Source organism: Prinia subflava, chromosome 1, assembly GCF_021018805.1.
Source record: "Prinia subflava isolate CZ2003 ecotype Zambia chromosome 1, Cam_Psub_1.2, whole genome shotgun sequence".
Lineage (NCBI taxonomy): Eukaryota > Metazoa > Chordata > Aves > Passeriformes > Cisticolidae > Prinia > Prinia subflava.
The window spans coordinates 104686718-104706731 of NC_086247.1; the positions used below are offsets into that span (position 1 = coordinate 104686718).

The 20014-nt window shown below is 42.2% G+C and overlaps 1 protein-coding gene across 1 annotated transcript in view; it reads left to right on the top strand.

Annotated features, from left to right (window-relative positions):
- The first annotated feature begins 18648 nt into the window (after nucleotides 1–18648).
- Nucleotides 18649–20014, top strand: part of PDCD6IP (programmed cell death 6 interacting protein) — a 30068-nt gene continuing 28702 nt past the window's right edge. The window contains exon 1 of the mRNA XM_063406219.1: nucleotides 18649–19012. Within this exon, the coding sequence (XP_063262289.1) occupies nucleotides 18807–19012 (206 nt within the window). The 5' untranslated portion in view covers nucleotides 18649–18806. The remainder of the gene's footprint in view (nucleotides 19013–20014) is intronic.

A 20014-nucleotide genomic window follows, 5' to 3' on the forward strand; every position in this document is an offset into this window, starting at 1 on the left:
AGAAAAACACATAGGATCTGATTTGTTGGCCTCAGGCTGGTCTTCCTTTTCTTTCTGTAATGCAAGTCCTTCTATAAATAGGACAGACTCAGGAGTCATTTACCACTCAAGGAAATCAGCAGTATTGATCCAAGGGAGGTTTTCTCAAGTGAGAAATTGCAAAGTTCTTCCTCAAATGGGGAGGAAATTTTCTAAACATATATGTGGTTTAACGCATACAGACGCATTTACATACACATAGTTTAAAATTATTTTTTTCCTTTAAAAAATCCTGTGCGCATTTACACGTTGGGATTAGGCTGGCAGAATTTTTTTGGCTGTTGCCTGATTCTGGCGTGTTTCTCCGCTGTAGTTTGCTGAAGTTGTCTGGCTGCTTGAGAGCTCCCTCTCGTGGTGAACTCTCCTCTAAGGCGATTCCCGGCCAAGTATTCCCGACCGAAGTCATCAGGTTGGAATTTTACCTACGGTATCTATTACTGATAACGCTGTGCAGTAAAAGAAAGAAGCCAAGCTGAAGTTATCGCAGATTGTTTTTGTTTGGTTGGTTGGTTTTTTTGCTTGGCTGTCCACCCTTCTCACATAGAAACCTACTGGCTTGTATGGATGCAAATATCAATTGGTATTTTGTGAGGGGAATTTCTGTAGATGAGTATACATATGAAAGAAATGTAAGTATTCATCTGCGTTCTAGGGGAAAAAAATTGTCATTTTTGAATGACTTTAAATTTTTTGCCCTGAAAAGAATAAATTACTGTCCTTCTTTAGAATAGTTTAGGGTCTCTTGTATCTGGTGCTGCTGAACCTGCTGTTTAAAGCAGACTGTACTTACTATGGGCATCAGCAGCTTTGACCAAATACCCACTAGTGTGTGCTTGTGGCGGGCTAAAGCAGCAGCCGCAGGGGCTGCAGACCTGTGGCCCAGGGCGGCGGGGCCACTGCAGGCGGCTCTTTGTGTCTCCTGGGAGGGATGCCGAGTCACGGCTCCGGGGGACCTGCACCTGCGCTTCTAAGAATTCACAAAGCACAGCAATTCTCCCTCTTTTCCTCTGCCCAAGGTCATAGCCCGTGCAAATCTCCCAAGCTAGCCGGGATTATACATTTCAGAACGAATATTTGAATGAGATAAACAGCTATAAACACAGCTCTGAGAATAACAGCACCGTAAGTTGCGTAAAATAGCGGGGAAAGTAAGGCAGATTAAAGGGGAAGACAGGAAGATTGCTTTCATGTGTTGAAATAAGTGGTATTTTAATGATCAATAAATAGACGGCCCTGTCAAGACAGTACAGCTTTTGGTCACATCTAAAGGTTATCTAACTGGAAAACAAGTAACAAAACCACATGAATCCAAGCAGCTCAAAATCAGGCAATTTTGAAAACTAAGACCGGATTCAGATCCTATAACTCTGACCAGTATTAGGGATTTGGGTTGTTATTTTGAAGTGTTTTTTTGTTTATTTGCAGAAAGAGGATGAGGTACTGATATGATGTGTATGGATGGGATTGCTTAAGGAAAGCACGTGGAAATAAGTAATAATTATTTAAAGTAATAGAAAATTTTCTTAAAATCTAGTGTAATGGTTAAAAAGTAATATTATTGTTAGAACTTAAGAGAGGTTGTTATCAAAACATATTTGCACAAATTTAGTTAAAAACCCACCGTATTTCAAATAATTATTCAGAACAGCCTCCAGCTGTTCTTTGGCATTTATTGAACCTATGTAGATTTTCAGTTTATTTCCAAATAAATCCTATAGCCACTAATTTTAGTAGTGAACTTGACAGTGCTGGGTTAATGATTGGAATTGATGATCTTAAAATTCTTTTCCATCCTAAATGATGCTATGATTTTAAATTACTTGCTGCTAGCAGATACCTTTTTAGATATCATATAAGGAATTTGATACTCATTTGCCCTAATTCATAAAGTTGCAGTTAGAACTACCATAAGGCAATGCTTAGGTGCCAATTTATGGATATTTTATTAAAAAATTAGGTACTTTACCATTTCTACATTCTAGAAGGGAAATGGTTAGAGAAATGAATGTACGGATTGGAAACACAGGCACTTAGAAGAGACGAAATTTCTTAGACTCAGATTATGAATAGGGGTTTTGTTCCCATTTTAGAGGCTCTATTTTTCCATTGAGAGAACTCAGTTATCCATACTGCAGGTCTGGGGGACTATTTCACTAAAGATGAATCAAGAAAAATCTGTCACAATATAGGAAACATTATAACTGCTTTAAAATAAAAAATCCTAAGTAATACCATGCAAATTTGTGGCAGCAACAGCAGACTCTTTTTAATCTGCTTTTGACTGAGTAATGATGATGTCTGTGATTCTCAATTATGAATTCTCCTTTTTTTTTTTTTCAATATTGCATGAGTCACAGCAGAGACATTCTTGTATCCATTGCCAGCATTTAAAGACAATAACCAGCCTATTTAGAAGTAGATTTCTATTGAAATCAAGATTTCAGCCTACTAGTGTTTCTGCACACAAACATACCCTGTGCTATGGATTTTCCAGAGCATGCACCCTGTGCACAAGTGGGCAAGCATGTCAGTGCTCCGAGTGGCAGATGGAAAGCCCTACCACCCCCAGCATGGTACACACCTGACTTTGCAGTGGATGTCTGAGCCATCCTCTGTGTTGACTCTAATAGTTGTCATGGCAGGTGCTCATAACAAATCAAGAATGTGTAGAAGTGAGGGTGACTAGCTAAAAAAGTAATCTATAACCAGACTTTTAGTTTGTTCAGTTTGCTTAGTAGTTTAGATACCTGCTTACATTAAACATTTTGGCTCATTTTAAACTAGTTTAAATGCCAGTCTACAGCCTGATCCTTTTGGAAGGAAAAGACTGTGAAACCTCTGCTAAAAGAATATCAATTTAGTGACCAATTTAGTAGCTTGTGGTTTTTTTAATAAAACAATGTTCTTTGTTCTTAGGCCTTGACAATGTAACTTTTATTCAAGGATCTTGGTATCAGGCAGATGGATGCTCTTGTAGGTTCACGTCAAATCCTGTGAATGGCACAGGGATCACTGGAAAGCCACCAGCTGGGCAGGCTGGAGCGGGGGTCCCACCGAGCCCTGTGCTGGAGCAAGGTGAGCAGAGCTGTCCCCTGGCAGCCAGTAGCTGTGGGGCTGCCACACTGGTCACAAAGCTGGTTCCAGGTCAAAAGAGGTGTCTGACTTGGGCACACCATGTACCTCTGCTGAGGGCAACAGATGGAGCTTCAGCACTGCTCCCAAGTAAGGCAAGGAGGCCTCCAAAGGGCTTCTCACAGCTCTTTCTCACCCACCAGCTTTTCACAGCCATATGATCCAAGCCTGTACAGCTGTACCATATCAGTGCTGGCTTCCAGCACAGGCAGTCAGGCCTCTGCTGGGGGAATGCACTCAAGGATCCTCATACTGTGGATTTAATGGTATTTTTGTGGTATCTGACTTCTTGCGTGAAACTAAAATAAACTAGTTTCTTACCTCTGTATATACTCTCTTCTGAAGTGTAAGAATACGTTTCTTTGTGTGTATGAAAATGGAGTGTTCTTTTGTCTTAAATGCTTTAAACATCTGAATGTAGAACTTCTATCCCATGTCTGTCACAAAGCTACATGGCAAAGGAGGAGTTAGAGCAGTAGAACCAGTCCATCCAAACTACAGATTTCAGATGGACCTGAATGACAACATCTAAAATTTCAGCATAGAATCTGTTTTGCCACCCACAGTTCACTTTCATTCATCTCTGTGGCTTTGCTGTAGAACCATTGGAAGTCTGGTTTCAAAACTTTAGCTGCAGACTTGCATTGAGATTCAAAAATCCAGAAAATCCTGTTATGACAAAGCTTAATGTCAGTTCTTACCTAAGCACAACTTCCCTTGTGCAGTGAGTTGCTCAAGTATGAACTTCTGAAGTATGCCCAAAAATAGGAATGAAGCACATCTTGGCAACGGCTACAATTCCTCATATTTATGAAAGCAATCCTGGGGAATGTTGACATTTTCAAAACTAGCATCCAGTTGCATGTGTATTTGGAAAAAAAATGAGGCATACTTCAACACAAAATGTTTTATTCTCCCAAATTTATTTTTCTGAAGCATGTATGGTCAAAGTGCTTTCCAATAATCCACCTTGCTTCTTCAAGCACACACTTTAATCAATCAGATTTTGCTAACTAAAAAGACTTTTTGAAAACTTGTGACATTTCTCACATTTTGTAGCACTACTTTCCTTTCCCTGGTATCCTGGATGTTCCACAACCCCTGTGCTCTCTGGGTTTCACAGGGACAGATTAGACCAGCAACATTCTCCTTCTTTGAAGCAATGTAATCGATATCTTGGTGCTGCTTCAAGAAATGCTAACTTGAGCCTAGAGAATGAAGCAGATACGCTGGCTATGTCTGTATTCCATTTGAGGTTACTCTATCCACATTCACACTGCTGACTGCAGCATGCTTCCAGGGATGTCTGTACATAGGGATGTGCTATAGTTATATCAGAAAGAGAAATCAGACCTTTCGGCTTTGAGAGTGTTTTTGAGTGCAGTTTTGTGCAACTAGACATGTTTCAAGATGCACGTATCTGCAGACCAAAAGCTGCCTTCGAGGCAGTGTTGCAGGAAGAACAGTATTTGTGTGGTTATGTGACCAGGCCAGGAGCTTTATTCAAGGAATGTTACTCAATACAAAATACTTTTCCTGCTCTCATTGGCGTAAGTTGTAGCCAGAGCCTGTCTCAGTCAGCTCCAGAGAGTCTTGTTAGGCAGTGCTTGGCGTCCCAGGGTCTGGTGTTCAGCTGGAGGAAGGTCTGCAGCTGCAGGTGAAAGCCAAAGTGAAAACAGGTATAGCTGCTGTGGCTGTGTTAATGCTTGTCACTGTAGGTGCAGGGCTGCCTCTGGCTGCAGCAGTCACCAAGCACTTGGCCCTTCTGGAGCTGGAGTGTGACCTCCTCTCCTGTGCCTCCTCGCTGTGCAGTCAGCCCAGCAGACGGGACAGCTGAGCGGCCCCCTGTGCTGCAAGGACAGCCGAAGAAGCACACGGCAGGGGAAGGGGGGCACTGGTGGTGCAGCCTGTGGTGAGGCTCTGTTGCTGTCCTTGCAGCAGGGCCCAAACCTCCCCTTGCATGCACTGAGGAGCATCCTCTGCTGCCTTACTGAGGTTGCCCTCTCTGCCTCAGAGTGTGCATAAATAATTGATGGTGTACAGTCAGAGTTTCTGGCCTCAGGCAGTGTACAGTCTAGGATGGAAATACAGCTGAGATCACAAAACCTCTATCAGAAACCTTAAAGATACTCCTTAAATATACTCTACCTTCCATGCTGAGACATGGCCATTACATGAAAAGCCATGAACACAATTATCACAAAAAGTTTTCCTGAGCCATAACTGTGTCCAGGAGTCCATGTGAATGACTAATCCAAGCAATATTTTTCCACAAAGGGGAAAAATAATGTGAATTATATTTCACAGAATTGGACAATAGCTATGTAATTGTTGCTTGAATCCGATCTTGAACCCAATCTTTATCAGCGTTAAAATGTGTCTGTAATCTCTCTTTATAAGCACATAGATCTCAGCAGGTTTTTTGCCTGAAGGGTTGTACAGCAGCGGGTCTTCTGAGAGCAATCAAGCCAAAACATATCATATGGTTTCAGTATAAAACTGTTCCAGCTATTTTTAATATTTCCAGCTGTAATTAACTAAGTTCAGCTACTATTACTCACTCCTACTTAATGTACCACCACTCTAGTTTAATTGCAGATTTACTTTCTTTCCATAACCACTAACTAGCTGTTGGTTTTATGAACCCTGTTTTTCTCCCACTCTGATAAACGTCCATTATATGATAAAATCTGACTTAATTTTAAAATTGTTCTGGTCACTGTCCTTTATTTCATGTGTCAGTAATCATAAAAAGAGAGCTAATCCTGCAACAAGGAGAAAATCCTATATTAAATTACATAGTAGCTTTGTACAGTGTAATCTTTTCACTCTGAGAGATGAATTTTATCAGCATGGCATTTGCAGCTGGTAGTAGATTCAAGAGATACACTACTCCTCTCGGGAAATAAGTCAAAACCATGGCATGAATATTATTACTTTTAGCTTTATCTTGTGGCTAGGAAAAAAATGAGCTCCTTATCATTTTTATCAATATGCCCTATTTATGTAGGCAAAGCTGAGGGTAATGGTGGAAACGTGATTCACATGGTAATTGTTTTTAAGACTTTTTTCATTCTTTTCTAAAAGCGAGTTTTTAAGTTAGAAGGAGAAAAGTGCATTTTTCCCCCTCCACGGTGACAATGTCGCGTGTTGTGCAGTGACAGTGGTGTGACAGTTGCCTCTGTGCTGTAACGCAGAGCTAACTGGCTTGCAGCAGTGCTTCTAGAGGCTTTTGCTCTGGGAAGTGCTTCTCCTGGGGCTACCTCAGGAATCTCTGCACTGCACATTAAATAAGTGACCTTGTACATCTCCATCTATTTTCATCTGTTAGCTCTTCACAGTTATATGGTGCTTCAGACAGAATTTCTTTTTTTACTTGTACACTACTTCATGCAGTTGTGTTCTTCCTCTAATACTGAGAACACTACAAATCTGAGGCATTGTCAGACAGCTTAGTTCTCTTCAGGTGCAGTACAGAGCAGAAAGCAAATGGAAGGAATAGATATTTAGCTCCATTCCAAAGTTGCCATAGGCCAGTTTGGTTCTTGGAAAAATTCCAGCTACCCTAAGAGTTGCCCTAACTTGTACCATAATTGCTGTGTTTCTCACAGGACTTTTCAGCTCTCTGCATGACAGGTACTGAAGAACATCCTGGCCACACCCCAGACTGCTCTCATGCTGGCCTAAACACAGAAAAATCTTTAGCAAATATTACCAGTCTAGCAATTTCTTGTTTGTGGTGGTGTGGTGGTTGTGTGTTTTTTTGTGTTTTTTGTGGGTTTTTTTTTGTTTGTTTGTTTGTTTGTTTTTTGTTGTTGTTTTTTTTTTTTTTGGTTGGTTTTTTTTTTTTTTTTTTGTTTTTTGGTTTGGTTTGGTTTGGTTTGGTTTTTTTTAGGAAGGCCTCCTCTGGTGCAGGTAGAAAGTAAAGTCGAGGACAGCTAATGTCCACAATATGTTAATTAATTCTGCTGCAACAGAAATCCCTGGATCTCTTGCTAGGCCTAACATGAGAGTTCTTCTGGCAAATAATTCTCTGTTATGGTTATGATAGGTCTATTAATATATAATTGCTTCAATTATTGTCTAACTTAACAAAGTATTCCTAAATTTTTGCATGCATCTATGGTTATCTATTAGGTATTATGTCAAGTAAAATCATGCCCCTTGTGTCATTCATTGAGCATCCAAAAGCCCTAAAAATTTTATACTCACCCTACTCAGGACACCCTAAGCTTGCTGTCTTTTCACAAGTACTGTGTCATCACCTCAGCTTCCAATAATTGCCTACAGTACTCCATTCTTTGTAGTATTCCCTTTTCCATTTCCTGTAGAGTCACCATTCTTAATTCCTCCATTTCCCTGCATATAATCTGGTTAATATACCATTCTCAAATATTGTTTATTATTCCATGTGAGCAAGGGAGAGCACAGGAGAGGAAATGAGCTGAAGAAATTTTTTGTTTGTCCATGATGAGATATGGTGTCAGCAAACTGTCACAGCCCAAGAGTGGAGATGACTGGGTACAACTATAGCACTCCTGAAAAAAAATTCTGGTGAGCGTGAAGTTTTCATCTTTCATTTTTACCTTTGCTCTTAACAAATAATACCTCTCAAGTAAAATTTCTCATCTCTAACTGAGCTGCTTTTTTAGCATTTACTTTGATGTGCATGTATATATAGATGAGTTATATACATATATACCTTATATATGAGTTTTATACAGAAGGAGAGAGTTACCATCACTGCATATAGTTCTGGCCAATAAAACATAACATTTAAAGAATTAGTATATAAACACTAGGTACATTGAATGAAGAGTCATATTGAGTCATATTGAGTCACCTGCATAGTAGAGAAAAAATTCTTTAGCTGCTTCATCCCTGTGAACAAGTGCTGATAAAGTATTACTGTGCCAAGCAGGTAATACTGGTCAGATCAAAATGGAAAAAGTGACATGCAAGAGGTGGAACAAAACACATCATGGGAAAATGAATTGACTTGCTATGATGACTCACATCCAGCAAACCAATTCAAAGTACATTCTTTGAAGCCTGTGACAAGTGGAGGAAGCAGATGCTGTAAGTGCATGTAGACATAGGGGTACAGAAAGGATACAGAAGCCTGAAAGTAGTCAGACACATGCACATCTGGTGTTATCAGAGTTACAGAAGCATGAAGGATTGTACCAGTAGAGAATTGGTTAGCCTTTGATTTTAACTTCGTGAAATACTTGCTATCCTAGAGTGATTCCAAGGACAATTTAATGTCACTTCTGCCTAGTCATAGTCAAATTCCTAGCTAAGTAGGTTGGAGATAATGCCAGCTGATTGTGAGAGTGACTGCTGATAAACCTGTCAATGCTTGCAAGAAAGTGGATGGTAATTAAGCATGCATTTAAACATAACAGTGGAAGTAGGAATAACCTATCTTGTATTCCTTGAATTATCTTATTTCTGTATGTCACCACCTCTGTATCTGAAAGGAGGGGAAACAGTGTTAAGTACCTAGGCCTATCAGCATACTAGTTTGAAAGGAATGCAACACTGTAGTTTATACATCAGCCTGAATGGAAATTGCATGTACAAATCATGAATATTGGACTCTACAGAAGGAAATAACACTTAAGGAACTCATTATAAAAATTTCACTCTGTGTATATGAAACCAAGAACTTTCTGGACCTGCAGAGGGAATCCATGAAGAAAGTATAAGGGATAAACTCATGAGCTTGTAAAATATAATTTGCATGATAAATTCCTTAATGTAAGGTTTACATACTAGCATTAGTCAAGCCCTGTCCAGCTACTTTATGCCAGGATGAATCATATATGACAAATGGTGCACTGAAATCTCCCCTAATTTATGTAACTTTTGCAAAGATGACTGAAGTGCAGTGTCAGACCACAGACTGGCTCATCCAGTGTCTCTCAAACTCTCCTCTTTAATGTCTGAATCAGACAATGGGAGTTATCCTGTGGATGTCCTATAACAGTGAGAAACAATGTGAGCCACTGTTATCTCCGCTGATGGAAAAAAATTAGGAAAAGGCATGTATTGTAAAAATGACCTTCATCAACTCATTCTTTCCTTCCATTTTTTATTCAAAAGCACACTACTAATGCTGCATCTTGTTGCCTGCTTGCACCACATACATTTTTATACAGCCAGAAGGACAATGAAATAGAAGACTAAACAACATTTTTTACATCTTATTTTTTTGCAGATTGCACTAGCACAAATTTGCCTATAATTTCTCCTTTGAACATGCCAAGCAAGCATTTTTAAGAGGAGTCCTCTGGCAGTGTGGTCAGCAAATCCTGTTGCCATTTCTTTATCCTCAGATTTTTGTGGTCAAACCAAACTTCTCAAAAGAGCTGCCTGTACTGGCAATCGTTACATTATTTAACAGAGAAACGTTGTTCCTATTCATTATATTTGGAATGTGTGAGATAAAAACCTCATATTCTGGACAGGTTTGACAGCAGAACATGAGGATCTTCACAGCTTTCAGAAGCTATTAGTGGTGGCTCTTTGTAGACCCATCAGTATGCCTGTTAAGAAGGTATTTTAAAATGGGAAAAGTCATAAACTCCTTTCTGTATGGACCATGGAACAACACTGAGCTCAGGATCTTCCATCTTTTGTTTGATCTTCCCATTTTTTAAGGTCTCAAGAGTGTTTTGCAGTGGAGTGTGTTGTTTCCAGAGAATAAGGACCACAGCTGTGCTTCCTGGACCATGCTCCTGGGGAATGATGCATTCAATTCTCACATTAGAAGGAAGAAGTTTGAACTGACAGCTTTTAAATCACATCCTTGCTTTCCTCCTTACATACTTGTCATCCTCTTTGAATGTAAAATTAGGCTTTGGCCCCTGTTGTCATCTCCTGGTACCTTCCAGCAGAGTGATTCTGCTCTGTCCAGAGCAGACTGGCAAATTCCTTCTCCTGGCTGCAAGGTGCTTTCACAGAATAGATTGCACGTGCGAAGCGGCGGCAGCACGGATGTGGAGATGCGCAGGATCGGCCCACACCAGCGTGCTCAAAAATACATCTGGCTCTCCATTCACCTTGGTTCAAAACCCCTCACACCCTTTACTGAGTGGGAAGAGCATATTCCGTATCTGGATTAGTGAGTAGGAGGCAAATAACCTGGCAGTGAGTGAGGAGCTGAGCTGCCTCTTTGGGCAGCCACTGCTACAGGCACAGGAGTGGAGGCACACGCCTCCAGCCAAAGGACACATGCTTCCACCCCACACAGGAACAACACGCTTGTCTCTGTTGGGCCACAAGCACACAGCCCATATGAGTAACAAAGTTTATTTTACTGTTTTTTCGAAAAACACTGTTTTGTGCAGTAAAGGAGTTCTAGATAATTGAACAGAAACTTACAGGCTCTTCCCCATCTGAAATGCTGAAAATAAAACTTCACTGTCAATGGAGAGGATTACTTGGTGGTGTGAATATCTCATTTGGTGTACAGAGCATCAGTTACATGACAGAACTGAATCTCAGCAGTGTTTTTTAGAGAAATTTACCAAGTGGAGGTACTTCTGTTGGGATCTTTTTTATTTTCCTGCTTGTTCCATGTAGCAAGAAGGATGTCTCTGTACTAGAAAGCATAATTCTGCATAATCACTGACTACTTAATTCCCTACCTCTATCCAGATGTATTGCAAACTATGTAAAATTGTTTCTATTTGAATATTTTGTTAGTGATTTCAGAATAGAAAATACTGTTGCGGTACTTTCTACATCAATGAAAACTTAGAAAGGATGCTCCAAAATTAAACCAAATTTAATTTCTTCCATACCTTCAATGTAGTATACCTGGCAGTCTTCAAATTATACAAGCAGTTTTCAAGCCAAGCCTTGTATTTGTACTGTAATAAGCAGGAAAAGGTACTTTTCTTGCACTGAATATACAGACAAAATAATAAAAAATTTAATTACATATTGTAAAAGTACCAACAAAGGACAAATATTAATTTCTGCCTCTTTGAAGGCTACTCTGTCCTTTGGTTCAAAAAGTATTTGGATTGAATTGATGACATAGTTGAACAAAGTTCTTTATAAAATATGAACTAGGATGCTTTAAATAAAGCAAGCAATGTTTTAAAGTGAATAAACTGAAGCTGTTGCTTTAGGTATATCCTAATATGCAATAATTAAGAGATTCAAAGCTACCCAAGTATCTTTGATCTATTTTGTTATCTTCCACTACTGATGTTTGCATTATTAATACAGAATTTAAGTGAAAATTTTGTGACTTTCAGATCTTAAGGGCTAGCTTAATCAAAGCTTGTAAGAGCAATTAGTAAAATAAAAAAATTCTTCTCTCTTCCAGAATCAATAAAGTATCACATACTTAGGTTCAGTCATTTATTATTTTAAAATTTGAAAAAAAAAAATAACAGCATAGTTAGGGGAAGGCTCTATTGCAAAACTCTTCTGTTTCAAGGTCATTAATCATTTCTCCTTTAAACATTTAATTAAATCTGTACTAACATTAGAACACTACCCATTTCCTGTTGGGGCTTTTGAAATCCTATGACACCTCAAGGAATTGTTCATAGCAAGAATAAGTGCAGATTAAGGGAAAATTTAGTCCATTATCACAAAAAGTAGACGTTTGATTTTTCATCTGCTTTTAATGCAATATGGCAGGTCCTTTGTTTTCCATTCCTAAGGGTAAAAATGGTTTTAAACTCCATACTATATAAATGTAAAGTAGCATTAATGATTTACTAAGTAATATCAGTGGTTCAACACTGAACTTTTCATTTCAACAAATTTAGAATTATAGAATCCTAGAATGGTTTGGGTTGGAAATGGCCTCAAAGATCATCTTGTTCCAAACCCCATGCCAAGGGCAGGGACACCTTCCACTCAAACCGGTTGCTGAAAGTCCCATCCAACCTGGAATGCTCTGAACTTTTGTCTAACAGCCCACCATAAACCTTGCAATTAAATCTGCTGATTATAGATTTTTCATGCCAAAATCTATGTCAAACACTCATGCATGACTTTGGATTTTTCAGAATCTTATATGCAATGATGGGTTCAGCAAATAGCTGTAATCAGTATAGTCTGCCCAAGATTACAATTATACTACAATGATATTCTGTATTACATCCACTTCTTCTTATGCATAGTTGCCCCATTACCAATATACAGGAAACAGGGTATAAACTCACGTCTTCACAAACTTTCTCATTCAGAGTCGAAGTGGCCATTTTGGGGCCTTCTACTCACCTGACTTGTATCAGTAAATGTATAGCACTGCACATTTATATTTTGCTTTCTTTCAGGACAATTACCTCTGTAATCATTGTCTCTTTTGTAGACATGAGGTAGAGGTAGAGCATGACTGCACCCTAGCATACAGTACTATGGTAATATAGCTAATTAAAAGCAGTTTTATGCAATATATTGTGAAAAAATATTTCATATCTGTATTCACAGATCTTGAACTAATTCTGGTCTTCAGCTTTTGGGGAAACATGTTTCCCAAGTTTCTCAGCTATTTCCTCCTGAACTAGAAGCTGCTACTGTCTTCCACAAGCTCTTCTGCTTTATAAATTTTCTAGAACTACAGTGATATGAATAGCCTAAGCAGTAAAAATGATAACTTTGTGATAGGATATATGAAAGCACTCTAGCAATGCCATGGTGCTTAATATGAAGACCCACTACTACAAATGATGTGAGACAGTGAAGAGCTGTTTGTTCATGTTTCTGTGGTATATGATTAACAAGCAAAGGCTCTATCATTATGTGATCAGTAATATGGCATATTTCTGAAGCCTGCTGAGACTTGAGGAAAATTCTAGGCTGTGCTGTAATCGACCTAATAGCTAATATTCTTGTAAGCATTTATGGAAAATATTGCACTAATGCTGGTTGGATTCCCTGTTTGCTTGGCCCTAGTTCATCTACAATAATCATGGAACCATAGAACAGTTTGGGTTGGAAGGCACCTTAAGAACTGGTCTAGTTCTAGCCCCCCTGTCATGGGCAGGGACATGTTCCACAAGGTCAGGCTGCTCAAAGCCCTGTTCAACCTGACCTTGAACACAGCCAGGGATGGGGCATCCACAGCTTCTCTGGACAACCTGTTCTAGTGTCTCACCACCAATAAAGAATTATTTTCCTAATATTTAAAGTACACCTACTCTCTGTAAGTTTAAAGCCATTACCCCTTGTACTGTCACTGTGTGTCCTTGTTGAATGTCCTTCTCCAGCTCTCTTGTAGCCCCCTTTAGGTACTGAAAGTGCTCTGAAGTCTCCGTGAAGGCCTTTCTTCTCCAGGATGAATAAACCAGTTTTCTCAGCCTGTCTTCATAGGAGAGGTCTTCTAGCCCACTCTTCATCTTTGTGGCTGTCTCTGGACTCACTCCAACAGGTCCATGACTTTATAATTTTGGGAGCCCCAAAGCTGGTTGCAGCAGTCCAGGTGAGGTCTCAGCAGAGAAGAGGGGCAGAATCCCCTCCCTCACCCTGCTGGCCTTAAGGCTGGTTTTGATGCAGCCCAAGATGAGGTTGGCTTTCTGTGCTACAAGTGCACATCGCCAGCTCATGCTGAGAAATGCAGCAGGTAAAGTTATTTACCCTACGTCAACAGTTTCCAGGTCTGGCATAATATCTTTCTGTAAACATCTACTATGTTCATTTCTGAGGCACTAAGTATGTGATGCTCTTCTCATTCTAGACCATTCTGCCAGCACCCTCTCCTCATGCAAAAATCAGACATAATCACTCTCTTTAGCTTCTGTCTGAAAGGCAACTTGGTTGCCTTTGTAATTGCCACTATAAGTGTACCAACAGTATTGATTTATACATGTTTTCCCATTTCTCCAGCCTCTCCCTTCTTCATCCAGACCTGTATCACATCTGGAATGCAGACTGAAGATGTGTTTTTCTTATTTAGCATTGGAATGGGGGTAGGATGACATACTGAGCATTCTTGTGATTGCAGCTCTACAAGCACAAGGATAAGCATGGCCCCTGCCCAGCTGAGTTCGCTGTCAATGTATCTCCTGGTGCAGATCCATCCTCACATATGAGAAGTATAAAATTCTCATAAGTACAAATTAAAATTGAGGAAATTAGGATTAATAATGCCTCTAAATTTTGAAACAAAATGTAAAAGAGTGTGTCTTGGTTTGAAAGACAGGTATCTGCTAGGGAGGGGCAGGACCTCCCTAGTGATGGAGAATTCAAATCCCCTCCCTCCAAATCATTATAATTTAGAAAATTAAAGAGGCTTTCAGGCCGAGGTATGGGGATAGGAATAACAGTTCTTTACTAGTATATATGACAAAACAACAAACAAACAACAACTACAGCATTAATAACAAACAGAACCAGGAACCTCGAGGGCTTTCTTTCACAAAGCCTGGGGCAGTCTGATCGTGGCGCCCCTGCAGGACTCCGAGAGGCCGAGGTGGAATGGTGGAAAGTCTCAGGCTGGTGGATGAGATCAGAAGCTCTGAGATGATAGCTGGAACTGCAGGGATGTCCCAGCATGGCAGGGGCAGTGCGGGGCTACAGAGTAACAGAAAGCCTCAAAGCAGCGCTGAAGAAGCCGCGACTGCGGGGCAGGGCCAGCCCGGCAGGGCAGGAGAAGGTGAGCTCAGGATTCCTGGGTACACGAGCAGATGACGGTAGATTTCCCAGGATGGGACGGAGCGATCACAGTGAACTCTTCCCGCAGCAAGCAGCAGCCCGACCGTCGTCACCGATGCCGAGAACAAGAGCCCAAACTGCCCCTAAACTCCAGTTAAACTTTCAGAGACCCAAACAAAAAAGGTGCAGCCTGGTGCTACCCTCTCCTTTGGCCACTTCTTTGTTTTGGTCAAACACTCACAAGTACCCAGTAGTTAGTGTCCTAGCAACTTGCGGGGGGAAAAATTCTATAAGCAAAAAAGAAACAAATCTAACCCCCAACAGAGTGTCAGATTTGAAGGAAATGGTAGGGATTTTCCCTCATGCTTTTGATTAAGGGATGCTAAGGAGAAAATTCATTCATAAGTCATAAGAATTTTACAATTTCTTCTAAATGGATAGTAGAACTATACGGGTTGTTCAGATGAAATCAGACAGATACCCTTTTTCCTGCATTCCCTCATTTTGGTAAATGATAATCACTCCTGAAACTCATGGTCAAAAGATAATGGTGATAAAGTACTTAGTCCTTATCCTATCTCACCAAAAAATGATGTTAGGAGTATCAAAATGGGATTGGATCTGAGTTATAAAACTTCAGGCAAGAGGACCATCAGATTTAATGAAATTAACAACTAGCTGCCTTATCACTTCCTTTTCTGATTTTTTATTTGTTTGTTATAGCATCTCTTTGCCAATTAGTGCAATTGCTACAGGGCAATCCTTACACTATGAATAAAGCAGCATGATCAAATTCTCCAGAAAAAAAATGGTTATTCAGGAAAAAGAGGAAAGCTGGGGACATTTAATGTCCACACTAAAATTAAATGCATCAGTGACCATGGTAAGGCTTAAATTTGGCTATAATGAGCTTAGGCTGCATGATTTCAAACATTTTAGGGGAACCTGTCTTAAAGTGGCTTCTTTAGATACTATTATGAATCTGTTGAAGAAGGAAGTATGGTCTGTTGGTTAAAGCACAGGACTCTGAGTCAGAGGATGTAGATTATGGCCTCTGTACTGATAACTACTGACTGTGGCTTCCTCATCTTTAAATTGGGAAATAGTACTTAACTAGACCTAGGTAACAAGGAGACAAGCCATTACTACTTGTAACACTGTAATTGTAATAATCAGAATAAAGCCTTCAGGAGTACTGATTTATTAAGAGAACTGTGGGAAAGAAGCAAACCACTTGTTTGAATTCTGGAAACTTGTTCTAAGACAAAGTGAAAATTTTCTCTGCTGTGTTGATGGATGTTCAGGAATGCAAAGTACCAGTCATTGCCTTCATTAAGCAACAACCACCTAAAGGTCACTGGGGCTCTAAAGTAGAACTATGATCTCATAGCTGCAGTTTTTGCCCTTCCCTGTTCACACCCTTTCCGTGTTTGTGAGTGTTATGCTGGAAGGTATTGATGGCTTCCATCTTCCATATATAGGCAGCCACGTATCTTGTAATGATGTATAGGCTAACTATACTCAGAAGGTCTTGATATTGGAAACTGCCCGGACTTAAGAGCATATCTTAAGATTGATCAGAATGCAAGCTAATGAGGGAGGAGGTTTTCCTGAACAGGAAAGTGCACCCAGTGCAAGGCTAACTCAAGCTAAGAGACCAAATGCTTGCAAGTGTATGTGGGCAATAAAGCCTTGGGGGAAAACAACCACTGAGGAACTCACCCAGATATGAGTTTGGCATGACTGCCTACTTTTTGTATTCATTGTAGGATAAAAATACCTTTTCTTAATGTAAAATTAAGTCAACTACAACTTGGTTTTGATTGAGCTGGGGGTTTACTCGGTGTAGGGGAGCAGGAGTGCACCCAGGAGCCGTTAACATATAGTTATATAACTACAGATAGTATAGTTACATAGTCTGTAGTCACATTTTGTGACTACAGCAAAGGTTTGTAACAGAAACAATCTGGCAGAGCTCCAAAGGGTACCCACTTGGGCCCTACTGAAGGTGACTGGGCACGGCAGAAGGAGAACAACTCCATCGTCCCCTTTCCTACGCCTGTGCCTGGGAAGGCCTGGCTGCACTGGCCACAGCATCTTTGGATTGCATACAGGAACGTTTAATACTGGACAAGCTGCCCCTCCCAGTGGTGACAGGAGTGGTTAAGACTGCTTTCCCAGGCTCTACCCTTTTCCTCTTATGCCACACCACTTAAGACATTCACGAGATGACAAAGACAGCTCTACTTTGCACAGAACACTTTCAGTATGGAAAGATCACCTGCTTTATAGAAAAACTCGTGGTCTGCTACAACATGAGAACAAATACATAGTTTTAAAAGCACTTTTACTATTCCTTTTATGGTAAGCCTGGCAGCTTATGAAAATATCAGGCTTGGAGCCTTAGCTGTCTGGAACAAGGGGCAGAAGAAAGGGGGAGATGAGCACAAGGGCTGAATATTCCCTTTTGGTCCCCAGACCAGCCAGCCTGGCAGGCTGAGTGCCTGTTTCACTTGTCTGAGCCATGCTGGGCTGAGTCAGCAGAAAGCAGGCATGATGTGAACAGCTGATCCATGATTACACAACAGAAGAATCTGTTCCTTTTGCTGCCAATAGAGACATTTCAACTTTTGCTACAGAGAAGCCACATTTCACTTTATTTAAAGCAACAACCCTTAGGGTGAGTTGAGAACAGGACTCTGTAAAGCATTGCACGCCTGACTGCTGCACCACCTTTCTCAAGGCCACCGCTTTCACTGCCAGCTGGGGTCACAGCTTGTGCTTCCAGTTGGTGAGGTTTTCCTTTGCCACAGCTAAGCTCTGCAGTCACATCTTGAGTGCTTGAGGTCACTGCCTTCCTGGGGTCCCACTGGATATGCTGACCTTCCAACATCCAGGGGTTTATCCTGGAGCAGCGTGCCCTTCTCCCCTCAGGCAGCTGTCCAGGGGATATTGAAACCTGCATCTCATCGTCTTAGAGGTGGAATGATACTGAGCCCCTCAGGGCTTGAATCCCTCAGGGTTTGAATAGGGGATTGAATTGAATTTTGTACCTTCTTTGGTTGTTAATCAGTAGCTGTAGCAGGACAGGTATGATTAAACAATTGCATTGTGAGCATCATATGATGCCAAACTCTTTCTGGTGGTGCCCAGCAACAGGATGAGGAGCAATTACCATAAACTAAACCACAGGAAGTTTCACTTCAACAGGAGAAAGAACTTCTTCACATTGAGGGTGGCAGAGCACTGGATCAGGCTGCCCGGGGATGTCATGGAGTCTCCCCTCTGAAGACATTCCAAACCCACCTGGACATGTCACCTACTCTAGGTGACCCTGCCTTGGCAGGAGGGTTGGACTAGATGATCTCCCTCCCAACCCTAACGATGCTGTCATTCCGTCTGTTTGCACGCTTGGCTAATCTTTGGTTTTGAGAACAGGAGAAGATAATCCCAAGAGGGTCTGTCCGGACAAGAGCCACCACGAGTGAAGCCGGCAGAACTCAGCAAACCCCAGACTCAAATGGAAGGAAGAACTTTGCCTGAGGATTAATTAGCACCACAGGCGACAAATATAACAAGCGATCAGGAAACTGAGTACTAATTAATAAGAAAGTTATTTAATTTACAACCAGCAAACGCTGATGCCCTTGTTTGTTAATATGTGTAAATAGCGTAAAGTTTTGATGACCGCTGAGCCCGCCTTTCGCGGGTCACCACCCGCCCCCTCGGTTTGCGCCGATCACGGTTGGCGCTCCCCATAGGAGTCTCTCCCGATAGGAGCCTCTCCCCATAGGAGTCGCCCCCTGCAGGCGCCGCTCCCCTCAGGCGCCGCTCCCACAGCCCCCCGCTCCCGGGGGCGGTGCCGGGAGAGCGGCGCGGAAGGCGGGGCGGGGCGCGCGCGTGCGCGGCGCTCCCGGAAGCGCGGCGGCGGCGGACCGGGAAGGGGAGCCCGAGGCTGCGGCGAGGAGCGGCGGCGGGGGTTTTGCAGCCCGGCGGCGGCGTCGGCGGCCATGACGAACTTCATCTCCGTGCCGCTGAAGAAGGCCTCGGAGGTGGACCTGGCCAAGCCGCTGTGCAAGTTCATTCAGCAGAGCTACCCGGGCGCCGAGGCGCAGGCCGAGCACTGCCGCGCCGCCGAGGAGCTCAGCAGGCTCCGCAAGAGCGCGCTCGGCCGCCCGCTGGACAAGCACGAGAGCGCGTTGGAGACCCTCCTCAGGTAGGGGCTCCCCGCCATCCTCCCCTTCCTCCATCTCTCACAGCCCTGATTCCTCGCAAGGCCCCGGCGGCAGCTCCAGGCCCTGGGCGTGGCGGAGCCGGAGCCAGGTGCGGGCGGGCCCAGGTGTGGGCGGCCTTTCCTGCCGGCAGGAAGCGGCCGGGGCTGCCGGGCCGGCTCCGGCGGCCTGTGGGATGCAGGCGCCTCGGCTGTCGGGTGTCCTGTAGCATCGCGGGGTCCCGGGCCCTCGCCGTGCCGCTCGGGTGTCGTGGGGTGTCACATGACGGCAGCGCAGAGCGGGGGACGCCTTGTCCCCGTCAACATCCTCTTTTCCAGTGTTTGTGTCGTGCCAGTGGCTCCTAGATGTAGGTAGAAATTGTTAAACCACAGAACGTTAAGGGTTTGGAAGACAGCTTAAAGGTCATCTAGTCCCAACAGCCCCGCCCCCGCCATGGGTAGGGACACCTCCCTCTGGACCAGGTTGCTCAAGGCCTTATCCAGCCTGGCCTTGAACAGTGTCGGGGTTGGGGCATCCACAACCTTCCTAGGCAAGTCCCTGTGCCTCACCTTCCTCACAGAAAGAAGTTCATTGGAATGTAAATTTCCACTCTTCCAGTCTGTACCCATGACAGACCGTTTTGTTTTCTATAGAGGGTTGGTGTTTCTTTTTTCCAGTGCTACCTTTTGCTATTACAGCTTTCTTTTCACTTCCTTTTCAGTTCTGTGTGTGGATTTGTTTTTGTATTTTTTTATCGGCATGATTTCCTTTTGTTTTCTATGTTTAGCAGCTTCTTAATGTATTTGTGAAGTCACATCCTTCCTTTTTTTCTTCTTAACTCAGTTAGTTTACTATCAGAAAGTTTATTTGGGTCTCTGTCGTGCTGGAGTTACCATAGGTTAGATGAGCAGAAGATTCATCTGTGCCTTCTGCCTGGTGAAGTGCTTAAAGCCTGCATTAGGACTAACAGCTCCATTGTCCTGTCTCTCTAAAATACTTATGGATTG